Raw genomic sequence first — 22,720 nt, forward strand, 5'->3', positions numbered from 1 at the left:
CTGCTGCTGCCTCTCCAGGCCCTTCCACATCCATTCCTCCTGTTCTGGCATATTTTCCTACCATATTAAAAAAAAAAATTGCTATAGGGTAGATGAACTCACCAGAGAGATATACAGAGAGAAAGAGAACATGAGAAAGCACCCCATCATAGGGCACGGTCACTCTGTAATCCCTTTTCTTCCATTTCTCCTCCTTTTTGGGATTTTGGACATGAGTGCAAATGTGCCAAGTGTGCCTGGCGTATTTCTCAAGCTGTTGGGTCTGAGACTTGAACTGCAGCTGGCCATGTTGCTTCTAGCTGCCTTAATCACCACGCTACATCCCTTCTCCATCCTCCTCTCGGGATCTTGGGCATGCATGCACATGCGTCTGGCTTGAGTTTTTGTGGTCGACTACACGGGAGTCCAGTGACATAGCCATGACGCCAACTGCTGGTCCCCAGAGGGGATCTTTAAGCAGAGGCCTTGGGCAGGAAGAAGAGGATTCTCCTTCATGTGCGCATGCAGACACCGTGCAAGTTTGCAGCTGCACAGCTCTTGGGAGGGCAGAGCTGGGAGCCAGGGGTGGCTGTGGTCTGAGGGCCACTCTTCAACTGATTGGATTTTCTAAGTTTTGCCTCTCTGCTTGGTCAGCCTTATGGGCCGCTGGACAGCTGAGGTCCTTCCTGGCTCAGTTCAGCCTGCTGCTGTGAGCCCTGTGGACTGTGGTCATTGTGATGGCCGAGAGACCCTGCCAGTGAACCCTTGTCCATATGCTCCCTGGGACATGGGGACCACCACTGGGTCAGATCCTGAGCCTGGGGCCCAGGTTGAGGCATTTGGAGTTGTTCTTCTATGGGGTTGTCTTAGTCGAGTAACGCGAATTCTCCCGGCTCCCTCAGGATTGACAACTGCCCCCTGGAAACTTCCTGGGCCAGCGGTGAGTGACGTTACTCCAGAGGCCAGTCTAGGACTAGCAAACCTCTTAGCAGCATTCGGTTCATTTCCTTAGAAGTGAAGAAAGCTTTGGGGAGGCCGGAGGTGGGGGCATTCTTACAACTTAGGTACCTACAAGAAAATGTCAGCGGGACCGTTGGTGCCAGCATTCGGCTTTTCCTGTGGTACGTCCTGAAACGGGGTAACTGGTGGGTGGGCTTGCAGCCAGCGGCTCAGGCCTGTAGGCTCCCTGTGGGGTGACGCCCTTCCGGGACCTTAACGTGCTCAGCCAGAGCCGCTGCACAGGCAAAGGACCTAGGATGTTCGACCCATTTTGAGCATAAGTGTTCTAGATGACCGCCTTTAACTGTGAACCCCTCCTCTGCCTGCCTGCCTCTGCCCTAGAATTCTGGCAATTAGAGAACAAAGCCTTATTCTAATGACTAGTTGTTTTATCAGCTTCAGTCCTGTGCCTGAGAAGCTGTGTCCTGCAAGTCTGCTGTCCAATTCTTGTCCTCATTTCTGTCACTTATTTTGTCACCTTGGGCTACTTGTGTTATCTCTCTGAGTCTCAGTTTCCCCACCCGGAAAGCTGAGACAGTAATACACATCGCATGTGACGTGGGTGAGGCCGATGTTAGGATAGTTTATCTCATCATTTATGTATGCACCCTCAGCCTTTAGGCGTGTTTAGTCAGTGTTTGTTGAATGACTTAATGAGTGTATGTAAAGTGCCTAAGCATGGCAAGCCTTCATTAAGGGCCACTAAGTCCTATCATACTGTCCTCTCCCAGCTTTCATCGCTCCACAATACCAGTCTTTGCCCTCAGTCCTTAGTCTGACACCCTCTACACCCCGGGCCTGCAGGTGCAGTGGATCTTCACACTCACTGTCCAGCCTGCTGGGATTTCGGGACAGTACCAAGTTGTCTCCTTGTCAGGCCCATCAGCACCTCACCCCCTCATCTCTGAGTCCTACAAACTCATGAAACAATATGGTCCATGAAAAGAGACTGAGTCACTTGGCTATAGGTGGGTGGCCCCCGGTCCTGTACAGTCCTGCTCCTGAAAGGCCAGCTGGGACTGACTGGGGGTGGGAGGATCTGCATTCCTGTGACAACCCAGGCTTCTGAAGGCCCCAGACCCCTTTCCATGCCTCCCTCCTAACCCTCCAAGCTCTGGAAACACTGCTCTGGATTCAGAAATGAGTGTGGCCCCTGCTCCCCAGCTGCCAGGTGAGCAGGGGGAGGAGGGCCCTCTGAGGAGTTGAGGTGGGTTTCCAGGGCTGTGCAGGCCCATGGGCTCTGCAAACAAGGGGAGCTCAGGACCAACCAGGCCAGCCCAGTCCACAGAGGTGACCCTCCCAGAGGCAGCAGAGCCTTTGGCTTGGAGACAAATTTGGACCATGGAATTTTTTCCCCTCGTGGATACTACATTATGTATAAAAAAATTTAGTTGTCAATATTAAAGAGTTGGGGTGGGCACCAGCCAGTGGTGTGATGGGTAAGACAGCGGGATCCCATATGGCCGATAGCACAGTTCATGTCCCATAATTGGTGGCTTGAAAAACATGGCAGGTGTGTGTGTGTGTGTGTATGCCCCAAATCCCGAGAGGAGAATGGAGAAGAGGCTTCAGTGTGGCCATCCCCCCTAGGGACTGATTTCTCACTTTCCCTCTCTTTTTCTCTCTCTCTGGTGAGTGCACATACCCTGTAGCAAAAATTTTAGAAAGAAAAAAAAAAATAAAGAGTCGGGGCATATTATGTGACTTCTTAGACTTCTCTTGAAAATCAGGAGCTCTGGAGACAGTGGGCCACCGTCTACCACAGCTGCCTCGCTGGAGCTGAGCAGGGCTGCTTCCTCTACACAGGCAGGCACCGTCCCGCAGCCTCCACGCACCCCCTCCTCCGACCCGCCTCTCTGTCCAGTCCACACAGGCCTCTGAGTACAGGTGAGATGGGGCATTCGAGTCTCAGAGCACAGCGCTGGAGACAGCCCATGGGGTGGGCCCTCGTCATCATCTCCCATAAAGCTCTCTGCAGTGGGGCCTGTTAGAGCTGATCTGAAAGGGCAGATAGTGAAAGTCAGCCCAGGGGGCACCATGAGGCCATGGCTGATGCCAATCACGACGGCTAATGCTTGCCTGGTGCTTTACAATGTACGGCTGGGAGTTCTTGGCACCCCCCACCCTCTGGGAGGTTCCCAGGGGCCCATTTTTCTGATGAGGAAGTGGAGCCAGCTCAGCCAGTCGGCTGTGTGCAGGGGCCCGGCCCGGCCCGGGCTTTCGAACATGCTCCCCTCATGCCAGTCTCCTGCAGCATGACACAAATGGTGAAGAGGTGCCAGACACGCCTGCCCTCTGTGCACTTCATCTTTGCAAACAGCTGAGAGGTCATTTTACAGAGTGGGCAACGGGGGCTCGCTGGGACTCCGCGACTGGCTAAGGGTCACACAGGCAGTCCGCACTGACTCTGGGCTTAAACCCACCGGTCTAACTGCAGAGCCCGGGCCTTTCCTCACACTGCTCCCTGCAATAGGCTGTTTATTTATTTTTTTGGAGAGATTTTCACTGTATGGCGTGTGCGCTCGCCAGACAGACAGAGAGAGACATAGAGACAGAAAGTGAGAAATCACCCCCCAGGGGGGATGGTCACGCCGCAATCCCTTCTCCTCCATTCTCCTCTCGGGATCTTGGGCATGCACGCACACGCGCCCGGCGTGAGTTTTAAGCCACCGGGTCCGGGACACGAACCGCGGTCGACTACGTGGGAGTCCAGCGACATAGCCATTACGCTAACTGCTGGTTCCTGTTTTTTATATTGAAATAAATTCTGCTGGGTTCAGGCTGTCACTGAAACAAGTTTGAGTTTCTTGCACAGACGGAGGGATCTGGGCTTGCACACACCAGAGCCACGGTAGTGACCAGGGCCTGCTGTCTCCGACCCTCTGTGTGTGGATGGGTCCTCAGGGCCCCTCCGGCTTGTGAGCCTCCTGTCCTCTCAGCACAGCTCTGGCCTCTGCAGTGACAGTCGTCACAGGCTGCCTCCTCCCCTCCCTGGCTCTGCTCCACCCCCATAGACACAGACTTCCTAACGAGGAAGAAAGCTGTCTCCTGCAGGCGTGGATATAATTTGGAGGACTCCAACAGCTCCGGCCTGTCCCAGGAAAAGCAATTAGGCAGTTCAGAGCAGCTGCGGGGTGACAGGACAGCCTGCAGTACAGGAGGGCCGGGCAGCCTGGAAGGAGGAATGGGTGTGTCCATTCTTTGCCCTATACCGTGGGACAGACCTACATGATGGACACCCTGGCTGCCATCTCCCCATCAGTCCGCGTGGCTGCTCTGCCCTCGTGGGGCCACACACAGGTTGGGGCTCTTTCTGAGCAAAGGGGAAGATGCAATGCAGGCGTCACAGCCATCCCTGGCCTGGCACCTGGTCCCCCTCACGTGGGCTCCAGGCCCACAAGGACCCCAGCAGACTCCCGTGGCTGAGCAATGGCAGCAAGGTGGCATGCTTACAGGTCTCCAAATACCTCCTGCCTCAGCCTCGAGGCATGGAATATTGGAGCAAACGGGCCCGAGGAAGTCATTGTCCCGGTATTTCCAAGCTGCAGGTGAAATGGCCTGCGTCTGCAGTCAGATGAGGTTCGGAAACGCTACATACGAACAAGCGAGAGATCTTTCTTTACTGCAGCCTCTGTCAGAGCCTTGATAAGGCCTAAGGAGCCTGGCGTGCAGTGCCAGCTTCTAACAGTGGAGGAACAACGCCCTGTTTCTGAAACACACACCCAGGGATATTTTTTCCCTCCGGCTGAATCTTTTTCTTTTTTTTCTTTCTTTCTTTTTTTTTTTTTTTTGGAGAGGTTTTCACTATAGGGCGTGTGCACTCGCCAGACAGACAGAGAGAGACAGAGAGACAGAAAGCGAGAAATCAGCCCCCAGAGGAGATGGTCACGCCGCAATCCCTTCTCCTCCATTTTCCTCTCGGGATCTTGGGCATGCACGCACACGCGCCCGGCGTGGGTTTTAAGCCACCGGGTCTGGGACATGAACTGCGGTTGACTACGTGGGAGTCCAGCAACATAGCCATTACGCTAACTGCTGGTTCCCCCCTCTGGCTGAATCTTACGGCCTGAGGCAGCTCAAGGCGTGACCTAGGAGCTGGGCCCTGGGTTCCATAACTGTGAGCAGGTCCCTCCCCATCTGCAGTGTGAGGGGAGTGGGTGGGTGGCCTCTGGGAGCCCTCAAAGCACATGGACTCTGGCTTCCTCTGCCCTCTACCAGGCTAGGCCCAGCAGCCTGGGCAAGTTGCCGAATTTACCTGGGCCTCAGTCTTCTCTCTGCACAGAGGGGCCTATCCCGTCTGCCTCAAGGGCTGGCGAGAGGCTGCAGTGAGGTCAATGTTGCTGTCACCCTCGTCACTTTGTCATCGTCAGGAAGGTAGCCAGCATTTGTCACTGCCTAAACCAAGCCTTTCATATATATCAGTGCATTTCATGCTCTCCAGCGAGGAAACTGAGGCATGGCAGGGGAGTAATTTGCCTAAGCTTGCCGGATTGCAATGTTAGGGCTGAGGTTTAAACGCAGAGAATCTGCCTAGAATCTGGGTTCTTAACCCTGACCCCCACCTGCCTGTGAAATTGTCAACTGTGAAGGGCAGCAGCCTGGGAGCACCCTTTCAATACAGTCTCACCAGGGGCCAGTGCGTGGTCTTGTCAAGGGGCTCTCTGGCCTCAGCATGCAGACTTCCAGAAGCTGGGGACCCCCACTTTCTTGTTCCAGGGCTAAGGAGGGGCCAGTGCTGCCTCTCATGGCTGAGGAGGTGAGGTGAGCAGGGAGCTGGGGGTACCATGGGGAGCAGCTCCTCCACATGGTCCCAGGCTGTCCCCTTGCCCTGGGAACAGCCCAGAGGCCTTGGAGAGAGCTCTGAGGCTGTCTGACCCCTGCTTTTCATACACCTCGAGGCTGCAGAATTTTGGCTCACATGGAGCACATCTGTAAGTTCAATGAACTGGAGCTGGGCTAAGGGCAGTGTGCACGGTGGGGAGGTGCCTGGGGCAGGGATGCTACAGCCTTCTCTAGCCTGTGCCTCCTGTGACATGTCCAGGGACTCCTGCAACTTCACAGGCCTCAGGCGGAATACCAGTGCCCAGGGCTGTTAGAGCCTGAAGCCCAGACAGACAGGCTGACTTGCCTGTGGTCCCACAGTGAGTGACCGAGCTAGAAACAGAGTCCACAGCCAGGCTCAGGGCTCTCAACTACGCTGGGCTGGGGTGACGGGCTTCCTGGGGTGAAGGCTGGGCCTCCTCAGGAGCCTGGGGATAGGGTGGCAGAGGCCTGTGGGCCCCTCTGTAGCAGCTCTGCCTCCGATTGCTCCCCAGAGCATGACTTGGGCAGGCTCATTGGTTAGGGCTCAGCTTAGGGCTCGCCGCCTGGTGTTCACAGGGCATGATGGGCTCAGGTCAGGGCTGACAGCTCTACCCAGTGCTCAGCTGAGGCCTCTGTCAGCCACAGGTCCAGGTCACATTCAGAATGGACCTCACTGTGGTTGGACTCCTGTCCCTCACCCTGCCTGGCTGTATGCCTTTAGGGGAGTGAGAAAACCTCTCTGTGACTCTAACGGGGGTACTGCTGCAGGCCATTCAAGCTGGCTTGCAGCAGGTACCCACCCCCTGCCATTCCCCCTGCTCTTTGCTCAGCAGAACATAGCAGGCTCCTAGAGCAGGCTGCCTGGGGTCTCCTGAGATCTCCCTTGGGCGTGATTCCTCTCCAACTGGGCAGCCCAGGAGCTGCCTGGGAAGGTGGCCTCAACCTACTTACGATGGCCCTCAGTCCGCACTACAGCACATGGCACAGTGCTGCCACTCTTGGCCTTTGCCCCATGCAACCTCCTGCCATGGAGCCCGCCTCGGGGCCCTTGAGCAATATATACGCAGATCCCAGGCCTCACACCGACACTTCTGATCAGTTGGTATGGGATGGGCCTTGGGGATCTGTATCTTTAAAACTCAAGGCATAGTTAGATTTGTTAACTACTGATCTCCAAGTGCTTAAATCTCTCTCTCTCTCTTTTTTTCTCTCTCTCTCTCTCGCCTACTCTATTACTGGGGCCTTCAATGGACTCTGACTTAGAGGCCTGATATGTACTAGCTGGGCTTCTGGATGAAGGTGGACTGGAACCCTGCCTGCTAGGCCTTTCACCAGCTATGGCAACTCCTTGAGATACCCCACAGGGTTCCATGGAACACAGTTTGCAAACCCCCCTATTAGTTCCAATTTCTTCTTTTGGGTTGAGGAATTAAGCCCTAAAAACCTAGCCTGCTCAGGACTTGGCATTTTCCTACTAGAGAGATTTTCACAATGAAGTTCTCTGAAGCTTTCTGTTATCAGCTGACCCTGAGGGGTGAAACTTGAGATCAGCGGCTGATGTGAGTCTATAGAAAAAAGTCACCATGGGACCAGCAGATGGCATAATAGCTACGTTGCTGAACTCCCATGTAGTCGACCGCGGTTCGAGTACTAGACCCGGTGGCTTAAACTCATGCCGGGCACATGTGCGTGCGCCCCCAGGATCCTGAGAGGAGAATGGAGAAGGGATTGCAGCGTGACCATCCCCCCTGGGGGGTGATTCTCGCTTTCTGTCTGTCTGTCTTTCTGGCAAGCGCATGCACCCTATAGCAAAAACCTCTCAAAAAATAATAATAATAATAAAAGTCACCAAGAATACAGATTCTGCAGCTACACTGCTAGAGTTGAACCCCAGTCGTGGACATAATATACTTTCTTCCTAGCTGTGACTGGCAAGAATTTCACCTGCGACTTGATTTGTTCATCTGTAACGTGGGTATAACAGTATCTTGGAAAGCGATCTAGGAGTCTATGAATAAGGAGCTTAGCATGAAGAAAACACTCCATTGTGAGATAGGCCTCACTACCAGACCAGGCTGGCCCCGGGCTCCGACCCATCTCTTTATAAACGTACCACCTCCAGGGCAGCCCAACGGCTTCACTCGGTCTACGATTCTCCAGGGTAGCACAGCCGAGGGTGATTCTACTTAGACTCCAGAAAGATGAATGCTCCCAGGGCTGGTGGATCCTAGGGGACAAATGCCTCAAACCTTCTATGTCCCTACAGTGAAGCCTGGTTCTGTCATAGCAACACTGGAACTGAACTTGGGCTCACAGACCACAGCACATCTCCCAGCCTGAGACTCACCTGGGGCAAGTTTTGACTGAGTCACCTTCAGGCTCAAGACTTGCATCAGGCTGCTTCAGTGCTTTTCCCTTACATCTTGTGGAACTTAAATACACACATTATGGATTGCTGGGGAATGCAAATCATGGGCCCAGCCCTGTATAGCACATTCATTCCCATTTCTGAACCCACAAGAAGGGGAGGGTAATTGAACCCACTTTACTGCACTGAAGCTAATGACTTGCACTAAGTGAGACTCAGGGTCAGAGCTGCAGTGATTATGTAGGCACTGCTTGGTACCCACTGGTAGCTGCAGAAGCCTTCTGGAGAGAGCACAAATGACTTCCCAAAGGCAGTTCCTTCCTTTGAGGACTCTGGCAGCATGGCACATGATTTTATAGATTCTCTTGTATTGGTGCAAGTCACTGTCACTTACTAGTAAGCCCATAAGAAAGCAACTGGGATTTCCGCAACCCGAAACTCAGAAATGCAAACAAGTCACCACCAGCCAGTATTCTGAGGACTCTGATTCAGAAGCATGGCTTCTGCACACAGCCTGGTAGGGTCACAAGGCTTCCCCAGGTAAATGGAAGTCCTGCCACTGTCAGGAAGAATCAGGTAAGGTTTGCAGTTGTCGCTATTCTTGCTTCTTAAAGATCTATCTTCCGTGTTCTTTTTCTACCAGATCCACTTTGTGCTGCAAATTGGCACCTTTTCTAGGAACGGGCTTTCAGGCACCATGCAACTGTGGTTCAGGTAAGAAACAGCATAGCCCAGTTGCTCTACGATGTCCACCCTCAATTTGCCTGTAGAATGACACTTCCTTGGCGATGCGTTATTTTGATATTTAATGAACTTCTAACATACAAATGTGTGAGCTATTTTCAAGTTTGTAGGGCATTACTTTATACTATAACATTATGACTCAACCCTCTTATAAGATGAAGAACAAGCTGTGTGCTCTATCGGTTACTATTACCAGGTTCTTTCTCCACTGGAAAATGGAAACAAGAGGGAGGTAGGGCCTCAGGGCCGTTTTTGCCCCACTTGGTGGGGTCCAAGTTGAAAGTGGTCAAGGGCCACTTGTTCAGAGCAGACAGGTGGAGAGTGAGGAGTCCATAGGTCTGTGTTATGAGCATGCAAGTGGGAGAGTGGGCCCACGGGTGTTTCAAAAGCATTCTGTCTGAAGGCTGATGCCCCCTACAGCTCAGCCCCACACCATCAGGCCACTGGTGTGCAGCTGCTTCTGGGCTGCAGGCTCCTGGCCAATGGGCGCCCTGGTGACTGGACAGATGCCACACACCTCCCCACGTGCCGGGCTGAAGCTAACCCTCTGGACCCGCAGCTCTGGTATGGCCAGGCTTTGCTGGCAGGGCAGATGGGGCCAGTACTGTCCCTGATTTGACCAGGAAGAGGAATGAGAAGCCAGGGCTGGGTATCAGCCCGTGTCTGCCCTGATCTCTCACCAGTTCCTTGCTGGGGTCTGAGGGGAAAGTCACAAAAGCAAGGCAGTGCTGGGCTGTGGCAGAGGCAACTGGGGGGCAGCATTAGGGAAGGGGTCTTCTAACCAGGAGCAGCTGAAGCACAAAGACACCCACCAAGGGGCAGGTACACCTGCTGGGTCCTGGCCCTTCACTGCCCAGATGGTAGTGTTATAGTTAAGGGAAGAGCTCTGCAGCCAGACTCCCTAGGTTCAAAGCCCAGCTCTACTGTTTTCGGGCTCTGTGCCCATGATTTACTTAACCTGTTTTCGATAGCATAGGCTGTGAAGGTTAACTGTTAATACATGTAAAGCACATGGCATGAACCCTGCCTATAGCAAATGCTTAATATTAGATATTATTATTGTTAAAATGATTGGTTACACCCATTGGAGCCTGCCAGCACAGGTGGAGAGGACCTGGAAGGGCCACTGAGGACAGCCACTCACAACTGTGCTCTACACAACCCAGGCACCACTGCGTAGTAGCCTGACGTGGCACCTTCTGGATAATGCAGCACACAACGCGTGTGGCTGGAACACTGGCCTTGGACGCCCTGGCAGCCTACTCCAGTTCTTACGGTTTCTTAGTCATAGATGGAGAAATACCTACTCTGATTTCTCACTCTGGCCCTGGGATCATTTGGAGGGAGGTCTTAGAGAAGATTAACAACAGGTACTGTGGCTTTTGAGTAGAGTTACAATGATCTGCACTCTCTGCCCAAAGAAGGTGCAGCTCAGCCTTTGAAAAGGCCGCAGGGTTGCAAGTATGGAACCAGGACTTGGGCTAAGACTCTCCTCTCTGGGCTCAAGTGTTCCCCATGTGTCCTATGTGAGGGCAAGTTTCAGGATGGCAAATAGGCTTCATCCTGATTAGTCAATTAGGCCGCCTCTGATTGGCAGTGGTTATCTGATGCCCTGTAAAGTGAGACTCAGGGGCCACTCTGAGATGGGTAGGAGGGGCTTTTTCGATTAGTGATGTCTGCCTCTTTAGGGAGCAGGGAGCCATGGCGTGCTGGTTGGCACATTTGCCTCCCACAGACTAGCCCAGTGACTCCCAATCAAGACCCTGAGAAATCACTGACCCCAGAGGTATGGCCTGGCATGGGTATCTTTTCCCCCTAAGGTGCAGCTGGATTGAGATTGCAGGGGGAGAAGACTCTAAGTTCCTTGCAGTCCTGAGCTTCCTTGACCTCTTTGATCCTATGGCTCCACGTGTGTCCTCACTAACCTTGAGGTCCTCTATTTTACATCTTCTGGACATGGTCTACAGTCAGGGTTCGAGTGACCTAGGTGACCTCTTCTTGGGACATACAGAGTCTCCCTGGGGGGAGGCCTGGGTTTTGCATGTGAGGGGCTTGGAGAAGCCTGGCCGACCCTGGCTGTCTCTAAGTCTCTCTTAAACTTTGCTCAGTGACCGGGGAGTGGGGACTCAGGATTAGACAGAGGTCCACTGAGGTCTGCCGGAAGGGACATGCCCCAAAGGCACAGGCTCTACCGCTGGGCCTTGGAAGGAGCACTGTGGGGAGAAGGGAGCAGATGAAAGCTGGTTGGGGCGGGGGGCGCTGCTGAGCTCTAAACGCAGGGTGCCAGGTGTGGAGATGGTGTGTTAGGACCACGGGGCAGCCCTGGGCGCCCACGGTGCCTCCAAGTTACAGGCAGGGCAGTTAAGATGAGATATTGCTGAAACCACTGGCTGGCCCCCCATGGGCCCAGAATACAGCCAGCTTTCCTCGGCCCTTCCCATCACCCCGAGGACCCGGCCCTGGGAGTCCGAGAAGCAGGTCAGGGCAGGGGCTTGCCTCCCAGTGGGGCAGAGCCTCCCCCCACCCGGAGCAAAGCAGAAGCAATCAAATGACATAGAATTCAATAATATTTTAAAATAAGCTTTATTTAGATTTTTTTTTTAATATTTTATATTTGCATCCATGCCTTCGAGAAACCTTTCCCACGGGAAAGGTTATTTTCATCTAATGTTATCCATAACTCATTCGCTATTTGACGTAGTTCTCTTAAATAAATCGTCCTTAGTAACTCTTAGAATTATATCCTAATTTACAAAAACTGAAATGAAAAGGAACTACTAAATCATTATCAGGAGTGGTTGTAATCTTATTTTCTTGTAAGTAAAGGGAAAATAAAAATTAAATAAAAAAAAATTCATGGGGGAGAAAAGTATTCTCTAAAATATTTCTCTCTAGAGAGATGCCAGCTGCAGCCTCTCTCCCTCACTACCACGCTCAGGTAACAGCTTGGCCAGAGGAGGACAGAGAGGCCTTTTGGGGTACCCCACCTGCCCCTTCCCAAACTGGAAAGGGAGCAGCAGACTGGGGCTTTTCTGTTTGTTTTAAAGACTTTGGACAAAATATCCTATTCATTCTGCTAGGGATGCTCCAGCATTTACAAATCTTGCTTCTTTTTAAGAGCTAAAAATGTTACTGTTAGCAGAAAGCGCAACTACTGTTACCTAGAAGTGTAGCTTGAGCTGTTAGTTGTTAGGGATGAGCAGGAGGGGGTTCCAGGGTGAAAGAAAACGGAGACCGCGCTTTAAAATTGGGTGGACCTGGCTGAGCTCACGTTTCTCCATCCCCCACTCTTAAAATGCACACAGTTCCTTTGCTGGTGAAGCCTCATGGGGGGCCAACGATGCTCCCCAAATGGGCAGGTGTTCCTGCTAGCCCTCCTCTCCTGGGGTGAGTGGGCTCAGGTGCCATGACAAGTTAGAGGACAGAGCCCGAGGGAGTCTTAGTGTGGCGAAAGGACCCAACCAGTAAGGAGAGGGCCAGACACTATGTCCCTCACAGTCCTCCCCTTGAGGTAGGCACCTCCCCCGTGACACCTGCCTGGCCCAGGAAGAGAAAGGCAGCTGCAGGGAGGAAGCCAGGCCACTCGAGGTTCTGCGTGCGCCCGCTCAGGCCCAGGGTCCCTTTGGTCGTACCCTGTGACATATGGCTGGCTGTCTTGCCCTGGACTCAACTTCCTCCAAAGACAGACCCAAAGAAGGGACGGTGACAGCGCTCTGCTCACTGAGGTCATGTTCTGTGTGTCAGATAAATAAATATTTATAGAAAGGCCTGGAGAGAGCTGTGGGTGGAGGGCACTTTCATGCAGGGGCAGGAGAATGGGAGAGGCAGAGAGAAGAGAACAGAAAAGCAAGCTCTGAACTTCAATGGTCCCTGGGTTCCGGCCACCCTAAACTCTCTCTTGCGCAGTTTGGCAGCAGCATGATAACAGAATAGACAAGTCAGCAGAAACACCCGCCTCCCGCCCACCCCATGGAAAAATATACATTCCGATATTTACGTAATAATTTAGATAGAATAAGTTTTCTGCATTTGTGCAAATAAATTAAAGGAAACAATTTTCTTTTTCTTTTTCTTTTTTTTTTTTTTGTCCATAAAGAAAGAAACGGCAACACAATTTAAAAACTGGCAGGCTGTTAAAAAGAGCCCGTTTGACCTCTTACAAGCCCAGCCACGGCCCCTGGGCTGGGCTCGCGAGTCTTTGTGGAGAGAGGACCTTACCCTGACGACAATGACATTTTGTGGTTAAAGTGACTTGGGCGCACCCCGAGAACAGGGTCTGGTCCCACGTGTTCACACCGGGGAGTGAGAAGGGGGGACATCAAAAACAGACCACATCCTCGGCGAGACGGGCTCCAGGAGTAGCGGTTCGGACATGGGACATTTACAAGCACAGAGTCCACGAGAGTTTTGTTATTTACAAATACACAGCAGTCCTTCAAGTTTTCAAGTTTCATAAAAAGGAGGAGGGGAGGAGAAAGGAAAATGAAACAAAAACTGAACCAAACAAAAAGAAAAAAAACAAAGAACAAAAAAACCAAACATTGAGAAAAACAAAACGAAACAAAAAAACCCCCAGATTAACAACACAACTGTATCTCTCCAAAGACAACAGAGATTGACAGGTTCACACACGGTTTGTAGTATGTACATCTGCTTTTGTGAAAAAAATTAAAGGAAAAAATTTTTTTTTTTTTTTTTTTTTTTTTTTTTTTGTCCATAAAGAAAGAAACGGCAACACAATTTAAAAACTGGCAGGCTGTTAAAAAGAGCCCGTTTGACCTCTTACAAGCCCAGCCACGGCCCCTGGGCTGGGCTCGCGAGTCTTTGTGGAGAGAGGACCTTACCCTGACGACAATGACATTTTGTGGTTAAAGTGACTTGGGCGCACCCCGAGAACAGGGTCTGGTCCCACGTGTTCACACCGGGGAGTGAGAAGGGGGGACATCAAAAACAGACCACATCCTCGGCGAGACGGGCTCCAGGAGTAGCGGTTCGGACATGGGACATTTACAAGCACAGAGTCCACGAGAGTTTTGTTATTTACAAATACACAGCAGTCCTTCAAGTTTTCAAGTTTCATAAAAAGGAGGAGGGGAGGAGAAAGGAAAATGAAACAAAAACTGAACCAAACAAAAAGAAAAAAAACAAAGAACAAAAAAACCAAACATTGAGAAAAACAAAACGAAACAAAAAAACCCCCAGATTAACAACACAACTGTATCTCTCCAAAGACAACAGAGATTGACAGGTTCACACACGGTTTGTAGTATGTACATCAATTACAGAGGTGGCGACGCAGAGGGAAGGGGTTCACACTGTGTTTTCGCTTGTTAGAGGTGCTCGGCCACACCCAGCACCCACGTGGGCAAGAGCCCACATGCACACGCAGCCCCACGCACGGCCACACGCGCACCCCCACGCACGCTCGCACGCACGCGCACACGCACAGACACGCCTGCCGGCAGCAGGTGACAGGAGGCGGGTATCACCAGTCCGCGTCCTCCTCTATGTAATAATCAGGGGCGGTACCATCAAAGAGGCCGGGGTCGAGGGACTTCCGCTGCTTCCCTCTGGCGAAGACGCGGGAGATGGAGCCGAATCCCATCTTCTCTTTCTTCTTTTTCCGTTTTTGGTCTTCAAGATCCTCTAGTGACTGAGGGATCGGGTGCCAAACGGTGGAAGGAGAGGGGAGAAGAACAGAGGGAGAGAACCAGGCTTAGCGGGCAGCTCAGGCGGCAGACGGGCACCGAGGGGCGCGAAGTAGGGTCCTCGAGCAGTTACAAAGCCAAATTGCTAGTCTGTCCCTAACCTGCCGAACCAACTTGGGCCACTTACTGCATCCAAGGCTGTCACAGGATATCGCTAAAGTGAGGCTAAAGATTCTTAGGCCCGTGCCGGCGCCTGCGAGGCACCCGGCCTGGGCTGCTTTGTCCTCATTGGAGTTACTGAAGTTGCTACTTAAATTTGACTTGTCTACAACCTTCGGGGCTTGTCAGGGACTTGCAGGAGCATGCCCACATGCCTGGTCACTGCCTGTGATCATGTCTGGGATGCAAAGAGGCCACAGTGAAGGAAGGCATCCCTCGGCCCTGTCTGCAGTGCCAGGGCACGAGGCCCACGTGACATGGAAAAGGGGGAGGACACCTGGGCTTCGTGCCAGTTGAGAGAAAAGACCATCAGGCTCTGGGCAGAGTACTGGCCTCTGTGGGCTGGGGCAGTAGGGCGGGGAGGGGCAGTCTGGGTTCCAGTCCTGATCATGTCACTCCCCGTGGAAACGCAGCCCCTCAGCATCTCAGCCCAGTTTCCTGGGGACACCAACAGTGACAAGGAGATCTGCTCTGCTGTCGGGGGACCTCGGGAACTAGGGAGTGGTGTCTGAAGAAGGCTTCTCAAACTGCCAGGTGCTTTATGCAAAGACACGAGGTGGCCTTACCCGCGTGGGGTGGGGCTGAGCCTAGACTCCCAGTTTCTGACACACTTCCGGGTTCCTGAATTCCACGCCCCTCCTGCACCTGCGGGCTCAGAAGCTCTAAGACAAGGGGCCCAGGAGTGTGCATCTGTGCTGCCATTTTCCCTGGTGGACCCTGAAGTGGGTGGGGGTGCATGGACCAGCAAGGGGGACCCCAGGACCCAGCATGACCTCAGATGACCTGCTGCTGACCCTCAGATTCATGCTGTTTGGCCTCTTTATAATCCCCTCCTCACTCTGATGACAGAGCATCGAAAATATTAGAAATTAAGAATGTTTCTAGCAGCCCAGGGCCCAAAGAGCCCACGGCCTGGGTTATTAGCCTTTAACCGGTGGTGGTGATTTATAAAACTAGCTGCCTGGGAAGACACTGGCCTGGAAAGCAGGACAAAGGATGTGTGGGGTACTCAGGAGCCCCACAGGGCAGGCAGTGGACAGGGGAGAGGCAGCCCCAGGGGCTGAGGCAAGCTCAGCTGCCCTCCTGTGACTTGGCACATGGCTTGCCCCTCTCTCCCCCGGGTGCCCAAGTCTGGAAGGAGGGATGACCCAAGGATCAGGGAAGCAAGGGGTGAACTCCCGGTCAGGTCAGTGTGGTGGGCGGAGTGAGCGGCTGGGAAGACACACCTACCTGTACAATAGGGTTGTGAAGGTTCTTCTGAACTGGGCCGGGACTGTCGCCCTATAGCCAAAGGAGAAGAGGAAGATGAAACAACAGAGACACATGACACGTGAGAGCAGAGGTGGCCAGTGGGTATGGGGTCTTCTGTGGAAGGAAGCCATCCTCAGGGGCCACCCTGCCTTTGTAGTGGGGAACCTCCCCCACCTCACTCCCAGATGGCTTCTTGATGGGCCTGGAGCAGGGGTCCTGGTGAGAGGCCCTGGGGTGCTCTGTTGCCTGCCCTGGCCTCTCAACCCCCATCGCCCCATGAACAACAAATCAGTTGCTCAAATGCTTCTAAGTTCACGTCCCAACTGGTCCCTTACATTAGCACTAGAGGCTGATTATACTTGGGTTTTTATAAAGAAATAGATTTCAATGAAAAAAGCACAATAAAGACTGGGCCCATAGCCTAGTGGTTAAGGAAGCCAGGTCCCACATGGCCAACCACGGCTCGAATCTCAGTCTCAGCAGCGTGCAAATCACACTGGGCGCATGCGTGACCCAAATCCTGACAAGAAGCACAAGTGGAGGAGGAGCTGAGGCGTAACCACACCCCACTGGAGGGATCTTCCTCCTCCCCGAGTCTCTGTGGTGAGCACATGCACCCTCTGGCAATTAAAAAAGAAAGAAAGAGAGAAGGAGAGAAGGAGAGAAGGAGAGAAGGAGAGGAGAAAGAGAAAGAGAACGAGAAAGAGAAAGAAAGAAAAAAGAAAGAGCGAGCGAGCGAGCAGTCATAAATTACAGAGTTCTGGAATGCAAACAGACTCAGGAGACTGTAGCCTCTAGCTTTCCCCACAATCAACGTTAATAAATCTCTGATTTTGTGGAGGGGCAAGCAGTACTTGTTAGCCTGATTTACAGATAAATGGAGAGGCTCCAGACAGTCTAACATCAAGGAGCTAATTAAAAGGAGAGCTACAATTTAATTTTGTGACTGATTCCTCCTAGCACAAGGTCCTTCTACAACTCCAGCGCCCCTGCACACTCTGTCCTGAGCTCTGGGCTACCGGAGGGGCCCTACCCATGGGGTCTGAGCTCCTTTCCTCTTTCCTAGGGAGCCACAGATAGGCTTGGGGATGGTAGAATATATCCACTGTGTTGTCAGCCCCATCCCAGGTGGGCGGGGAGGGGAGCCTTAATAGTCTATGGGTGTGCAAGAATGAAGTGCCTTCATTACATCCCAGAATCAGTCTGCCCTATCTGGAAGCAGACTGTTCCGATCACAAAAGTCATTACTAGGGAGACTCCTGGTGGTCGTTTCTGGAATTGTAGGTATAGTATGCCCATGAAGGAACAAGTATGTGCTACCCATATCAATGTCCATCAACTCTCTCCAACCTCTCTGTGCTGAGCCTCCATTTCTGGTCTAAATTAGTGGCCAGAGTGGAGAAGATGAGGTGGTCCTTAGTCCAGGCTGTGATGTTCTTGCTGGCGCTAGGTCAGATGCCTGGGAACAGAGGGTTACCTGGAGCAATTTCCAGGCTCTTCCTAGCTTACCTGTGTGCACACCTGTTGAAGTGGGGGAAAGAGGGGAATGAGGAAGAAAGGAAGGGAGGGAATGTAACAAGTGGTATTTAGCTTTAGACACATCTCCAGGTTCGCAAATAATCCATTCTGCAAGTAGCTAAGATAGTTCTATTCTGGGTAGGACCAACTTTACCAAATTTATGTGTGCCAAGGCTCAGTTGGATAAAGGGCTGGGCTTATGCCAGATGCAATTCAAGAGGCCTTCAGAGAATTATTTCTGCAAAATGGATTTGTCAGCAGCATTTCTGCTTTCAGAGCCCCCTCAGGGTTACCACGAAAAGCCATATATGAACCCTGGGAGGGGAAGGTGTTCTTACTTGGGATATGCATGGACACTATAGGGACCCTGTGCAGGAAGAACATGGGGCTCTGCTGGCTCTGAGTGTGACACCATGGTGGGCCTCCAGAACCAGAGAATGGACGTCACGGGCCCCTCTGATGGCCCATCTCCCTTGCCTTCGTTATGTTGTTATGTTCAGTGCTGCTCTGGTTGCATTAAAGAGTTCTGGAATTTGCAGACTCAGAAGACCATAACTTCTAGCTTCTCCCACAGTCAACATTAATATATCTCTAATTCTGTGGTGGGGCAGACAGAGCATGCTAGCCTGATTTAAAGATCAATGGGGAGGCTCCAGATAGTCCAACATGGCCTTTGCCACCAGGAGAGGAACACACTGCTCTCTTAAAGCCCCAGTAAAAACAGAACTCCATCCTGAGGAAAGCCCGTGGGTACAAGCAACCTCCTCCTCAACCTAATGTTGGCTGTAAACAGCCTGTAGGCCAGTAATCCCTGCCACCCACAACACCAGACTGAGGATTAGCTATTTTTATAAGTGCTTTTCATTGCTATTGTGGGTTGAAAAAAAAAATGTTTCCATCATTATTACTCATATATAGGAGAGGCACTGCTCTTCATACATTGATTTTTTCAACCAGTACTGCTATATACTTGCTTATTAGTTCCCATAGCTTTTCAAACTATTCTCAAGTTTTCTAGGTAGATAATCATATCATCAGCATGTGATGGTTTTGTCTTTGTTTCCAAAAGTCACCTCGTTTCTTTTTTATTATTTGTTTTGCTAGTGAATAAAGCAACATTAACTGAGTTCTGGAACATGTACTTGAAGACCTGACCCTACGGTGGTTCTGTCTTCGGGACAGGGCAGGGAGCCCTCTGTGTTATCTGTGATGAAACAAAACCTCCACGGGGGGCTGGGCAGTGGCACAGTGGCCACACAGCGCTGTGAGGCTGACCACAGGGACGGCTCCCAGTTTGCGTCTGGAGACCTCCCTGACTTCACAGGGTATGTCAGTGCCCGTGAGCACAGGCTGGCTGAGGCTGGTGGGTCACGGTGGGAGCAGATGCTTGTCTCTCCGTCTTGCTCAGCCATGGAAGAAATCAGTAAAATGAACTTAAAAAAAAAAATTCGAAACGGTCCCTGTGCCCTGACCTCTCATGTTGGCCTCAACATGGTTTCTGGCCACCCTCAGACACTTGACCCACCTTCACTTACTCCCTCACTATTGGGGGTCTGTCTGTCTGCCCCACCAGTCATCAAGAAGCTAGGTGGCTGGGAACATGCGCCTCTTGGTAGCTGTGGCCAGTAGGCAATTAAAAAGTAGGTGATTAAATAAGCAAAGGAAATAAACTTAGAAAAGATTCACATGCTTCTCCGATAATACATGCCAGAAACTTACTGGAAACTTAAACAAAATAATAATGAAAGCAGAAAGAAAAGTCTGGCTCCCTTTCTGGAGGAAGGACTGAGCGCTGGCTGTACAGGGAGTTGGGGTGCTGGTTCAGTTTAGGACAAGAAGCCCACAGCCCGTCAGGGCCCACCGGGGTGGGATTCCAGCTGTGCAGACTACGGCCAACACAGACCCACTTGCTCTGGATTTTCCTCACCCTCCCGGACACAAGGAGCAAACAGGCCTCATTTCTTTCTCTCCCCACATCCATGGCTTCTTGCAAAAGGAAAGAACAGAACAGGAAATGCATTCGCCAGAGTGCTCCCTGGGTGGACGAGAGGAAACAGCGAGTATGTCTTCATCCCGCCCCTGCCCCTAGGGTTCTGGGCAGGGCCCAGGGCCCAGGGCCTGGGCCCTGCTGCTGCTGGCCTTACGTTGCAGAGGGAGTGTGTCCGGTGTCGAGGGGAGTTGATGTCGCTTGGTGTGGACGACCGGTCACCTTCGGCGGCAGATGCATCGGAGATGACGGAGGGCTGCCGGGAGTGGCAGGGGCTCACCCTGACCGCTGGAAAGGAGAGACAGCTGGTGAGTGATGGACAGAGAGAATATCCTCACCTATGCTGCCCGGTGGGTGAGTACACCCGATGCCCCATTAGACAGATGAGAACCCCTACATGTTCCCACGGTGCAGCTGCTGAAGAACTGCCTGCAGCCTCTAGTCCAACCAGGGGCCCTATGCAATAGGGTGAGGGAGGAAAAGACGTAGGAAGTTTCTAGAGATCTCATGACTGCTAACGTGCCCCCCTCGACTACTGCAGTCCTAACTGCTGCTGTGCTCCTTTCCCAAACGAGAACCCCGGAGCACCTCTAACTCCTCTCCTTCCCCTACGCCCCAGGCATCAGCAGGGCCTCGCACAGTTTCAAGTCTGTCTACCGCACTCCAACCCCACTGCCACCAGTCTCTTGCCCAGAAGACCACAGTGGCCTCCTGCGTGGGCCTTCTTGCCTCCCTTTTCCATGTCACAGCAAAAGTCACAGGCATCCTGTCACTTGAAGGGGGGTAAAACACATACTCCTCAAAGCCACTGAGGCCCGCCTCTTGTCACAGTCACTACAGAGTGACAGTGGGCTTCTGACCCTGCCCAAGACACGCCCCGTCCCTCCTGTCAAGGCCTTTACTTTCTTGCTGTCAGGCATGGCTCGGCAGGTCTCAGGTGTCCCAAGACAGGCCTTCCCCCGTCATCAGCTCTTCCTCCTCGGCCTTCTTCCCATCTAAGTGCGTGCTTCCTGCTATTTCTCTCCCTGTGCCGATGGCAATCTGTAGCCGTGCCGCTGCTGGTTTACGTGAGTGTCCACTGTCTGTGTGCACACAGACAGAGCAGCCACTCTGGTGTCTTCTCCATGGCGAGGCCCAGAGATCACACAGTCTGGCACATCGCAGGTGCTCAGTGAGCAGTGGCTGAAAGGCCCAGCTCAGAAGCCACAGCTTGGAAGTCCTCCGAGGTCCCCCAGCAGACGGCTGTCCTGCCTATAGGCACCGGCATAGGATGGAGACAGCAGGTCTGTCCAACAAGGCTGCCTGAGTGCCGGCGGTGCACAGGTAGCTCCGGAAACAGTCCTTGCTGCGGTGACCATGTGGGAAGAGAGCATAGCCGGCCTCTGGGGTCAGCTCTAGCCTCGGTGAGCTGGCCCAGCAGGCTGTTCCCCAGCCCGAGCCAGTTTCACTCCGTGAGATATGGATGTCGGCGGCACCAACCCCACAGAGCAGCTGTCACACGTCTGCTGCCGCAGTGCGTGGAAGGAGTTACGTGACAAACGCCTCAACAGCAGCTGCATGGCAGGGGAATAAATGCCTGGATGCAGCTGTGAGGCTCTGAACAAGGGCGACCTTCTGTGGGCCTCAGTTTCCCTGCCAGACAAGGGAGCTGGACTGACGGACTCAAGCTCTTTCATCATTCTGACTCTAGGCTCAAAGGCTAGAGTTTCCAACCTCACCCCATCTCCCCTTGCTGCTGGGATCCTGTGTGTCAACATCAGTGACAAGTGACGAGGATAATGACAAGCACAGCAGCTGACATTTACCCAGCACTTATCACGATCCAGCCCATTCTAGAAATTCCACACGTTTCACCAACACGACAACTTCCAAGGCAGGCAGAGGCAGTCTCAGCAGCGGGCACTGAAAGGGCGCCGGGCACTGCCCACCTACTGCCCATCCCACAGGGGAGGAAACTGAGGACACTGCCAAGGTCATGGGTCATGCCCCTGTAAGCAGCAGGGCCAACATTTGAACCCAGAAGTCTGAATCTAGAGCCTGTGCCCCCATCCCCCGCCCCAGGGACTCCCCTACACTGCCCCTACCTGTACGCTTGATAGGCAGCGGCAAGACCTGCTTCTCCCTACCAGCCTGCCAACCCGTCTCGGGCCAGGGCTATGTCCGACTCACCTGCAGACTCCAAAGGCCAGCTCTACCTACAGCCTCTAGAGTGGCGCGTTAGCTGCTGCCAGCTATCTGTCCCCAACCTGCACCTGTCACACAGGGCAGCTTCTTGCAGGAGGAACGGAGAATGGAGCCAGGTGGCCTGTGGCAGGACAGCAAGGGGTCTGGAGCTGTATCCTGGGCAGTGGAGTGGGTACAGACATTGCCCAGAGCAGACACCTGTGACGAGTACTTGTGCCTCTCCTGCAGGTCTTGTGATGGGCTGTCACTCACGGAGCTCTGCTGCAGCAGAGCTGCCCCTTTCGCTAGGAGCCCCATGTGACCAGGCTAGCCAATAGGAGCCTTTCTCTAGGATTTGCTGAGGATACAGGGCACAGAGGTAGTTTCTCTTTCTCAAGAGTTTTAAATTATAAGGGCTTTAAATGTCTGGAACCATTAGGGACTATTTTGGTGCCTTACAGAAGGAGGGGGGCCTCTAGATGAGGCCAAAACACAAGTGGGCACAGCCAAGATAGAGGTGGTCACTGAGACCTGAATACTGCGTAACCTCTGGGTTCAGCTATGCCTGAAGTCCGTCTTCTAGGCTCTTCAGTTACTGAGCCCAAGGTCTCTGCCCACACCTGCCTTAGGTTGTTATAGGGTGAGCAAAGAAGCTGCCTCTCCCTTGGGTCAGGTGGCCTCCTAAGCCCCTCAAAGCCATGGCTGGCCAGGCCAGGGCAGGACTCACCTTGCCGGTCTGCAGGGTGGGGCGGGTGGGAGTGGTAGAGTGTCTGTTGACTCTGCCGGATGGCTGCGGTCAGCGGGAGGTCGGCCTGCACCACCCACTCCTGGTTGCCATTGAGCACCGTCTCACCTGGCATGGCGAGTGAATGCCGCTTGGGGACGTCCTTGGTCAGAGTAGCTAAGGACTGCTTGGCCTGGAGAGAGAGTGGGAGACAGGAAGATGCAATCAGGGGCCTTCCTGGTCTGCTGCTCAGCATCACCTCGCCACGGCGAGAAGCCAGAAGCCCCCACTGCACAGGGCCTCACCTTTGGCGTGTG

At 52.9% G+C, this 22,720-nt stretch overlaps 1 protein-coding gene across 1 annotated transcript in view; it reads right to left on the reverse strand.

The window, feature by feature from the left end:
* KAZN (kazrin, periplakin interacting protein) overlaps positions 1-22,720 on the reverse strand; it is a 535,612-nt gene that overhangs the window by 58,336 nt on the left and 454,556 nt on the right. Inside the window, exons 5-8 of the mRNA XM_027770620.1 lie at positions 22,407-22,596; positions 19,674-19,804; positions 15,991-16,041; positions 14,423-14,546 (exon numbers count right to left, since the gene is read on the reverse strand). Coding sequence (XP_027626421.1) covers positions 14,423-14,546; positions 15,991-16,041; positions 19,674-19,804; positions 22,407-22,596 — 496 coding nt within the window. The remainder of the gene's footprint in view (positions 1-14,422; positions 14,547-15,990; positions 16,042-19,673; positions 19,805-22,406; positions 22,597-22,720) is intronic.

Source organism: Tupaia chinensis, unplaced genomic scaffold, assembly GCF_000334495.1.
Source record: "Tupaia chinensis unplaced genomic scaffold, TupChi_1.0 Scaffold000146_1, whole genome shotgun sequence".
Lineage (NCBI taxonomy): Eukaryota > Metazoa > Chordata > Mammalia > Scandentia > Tupaiidae > Tupaia > Tupaia belangeri.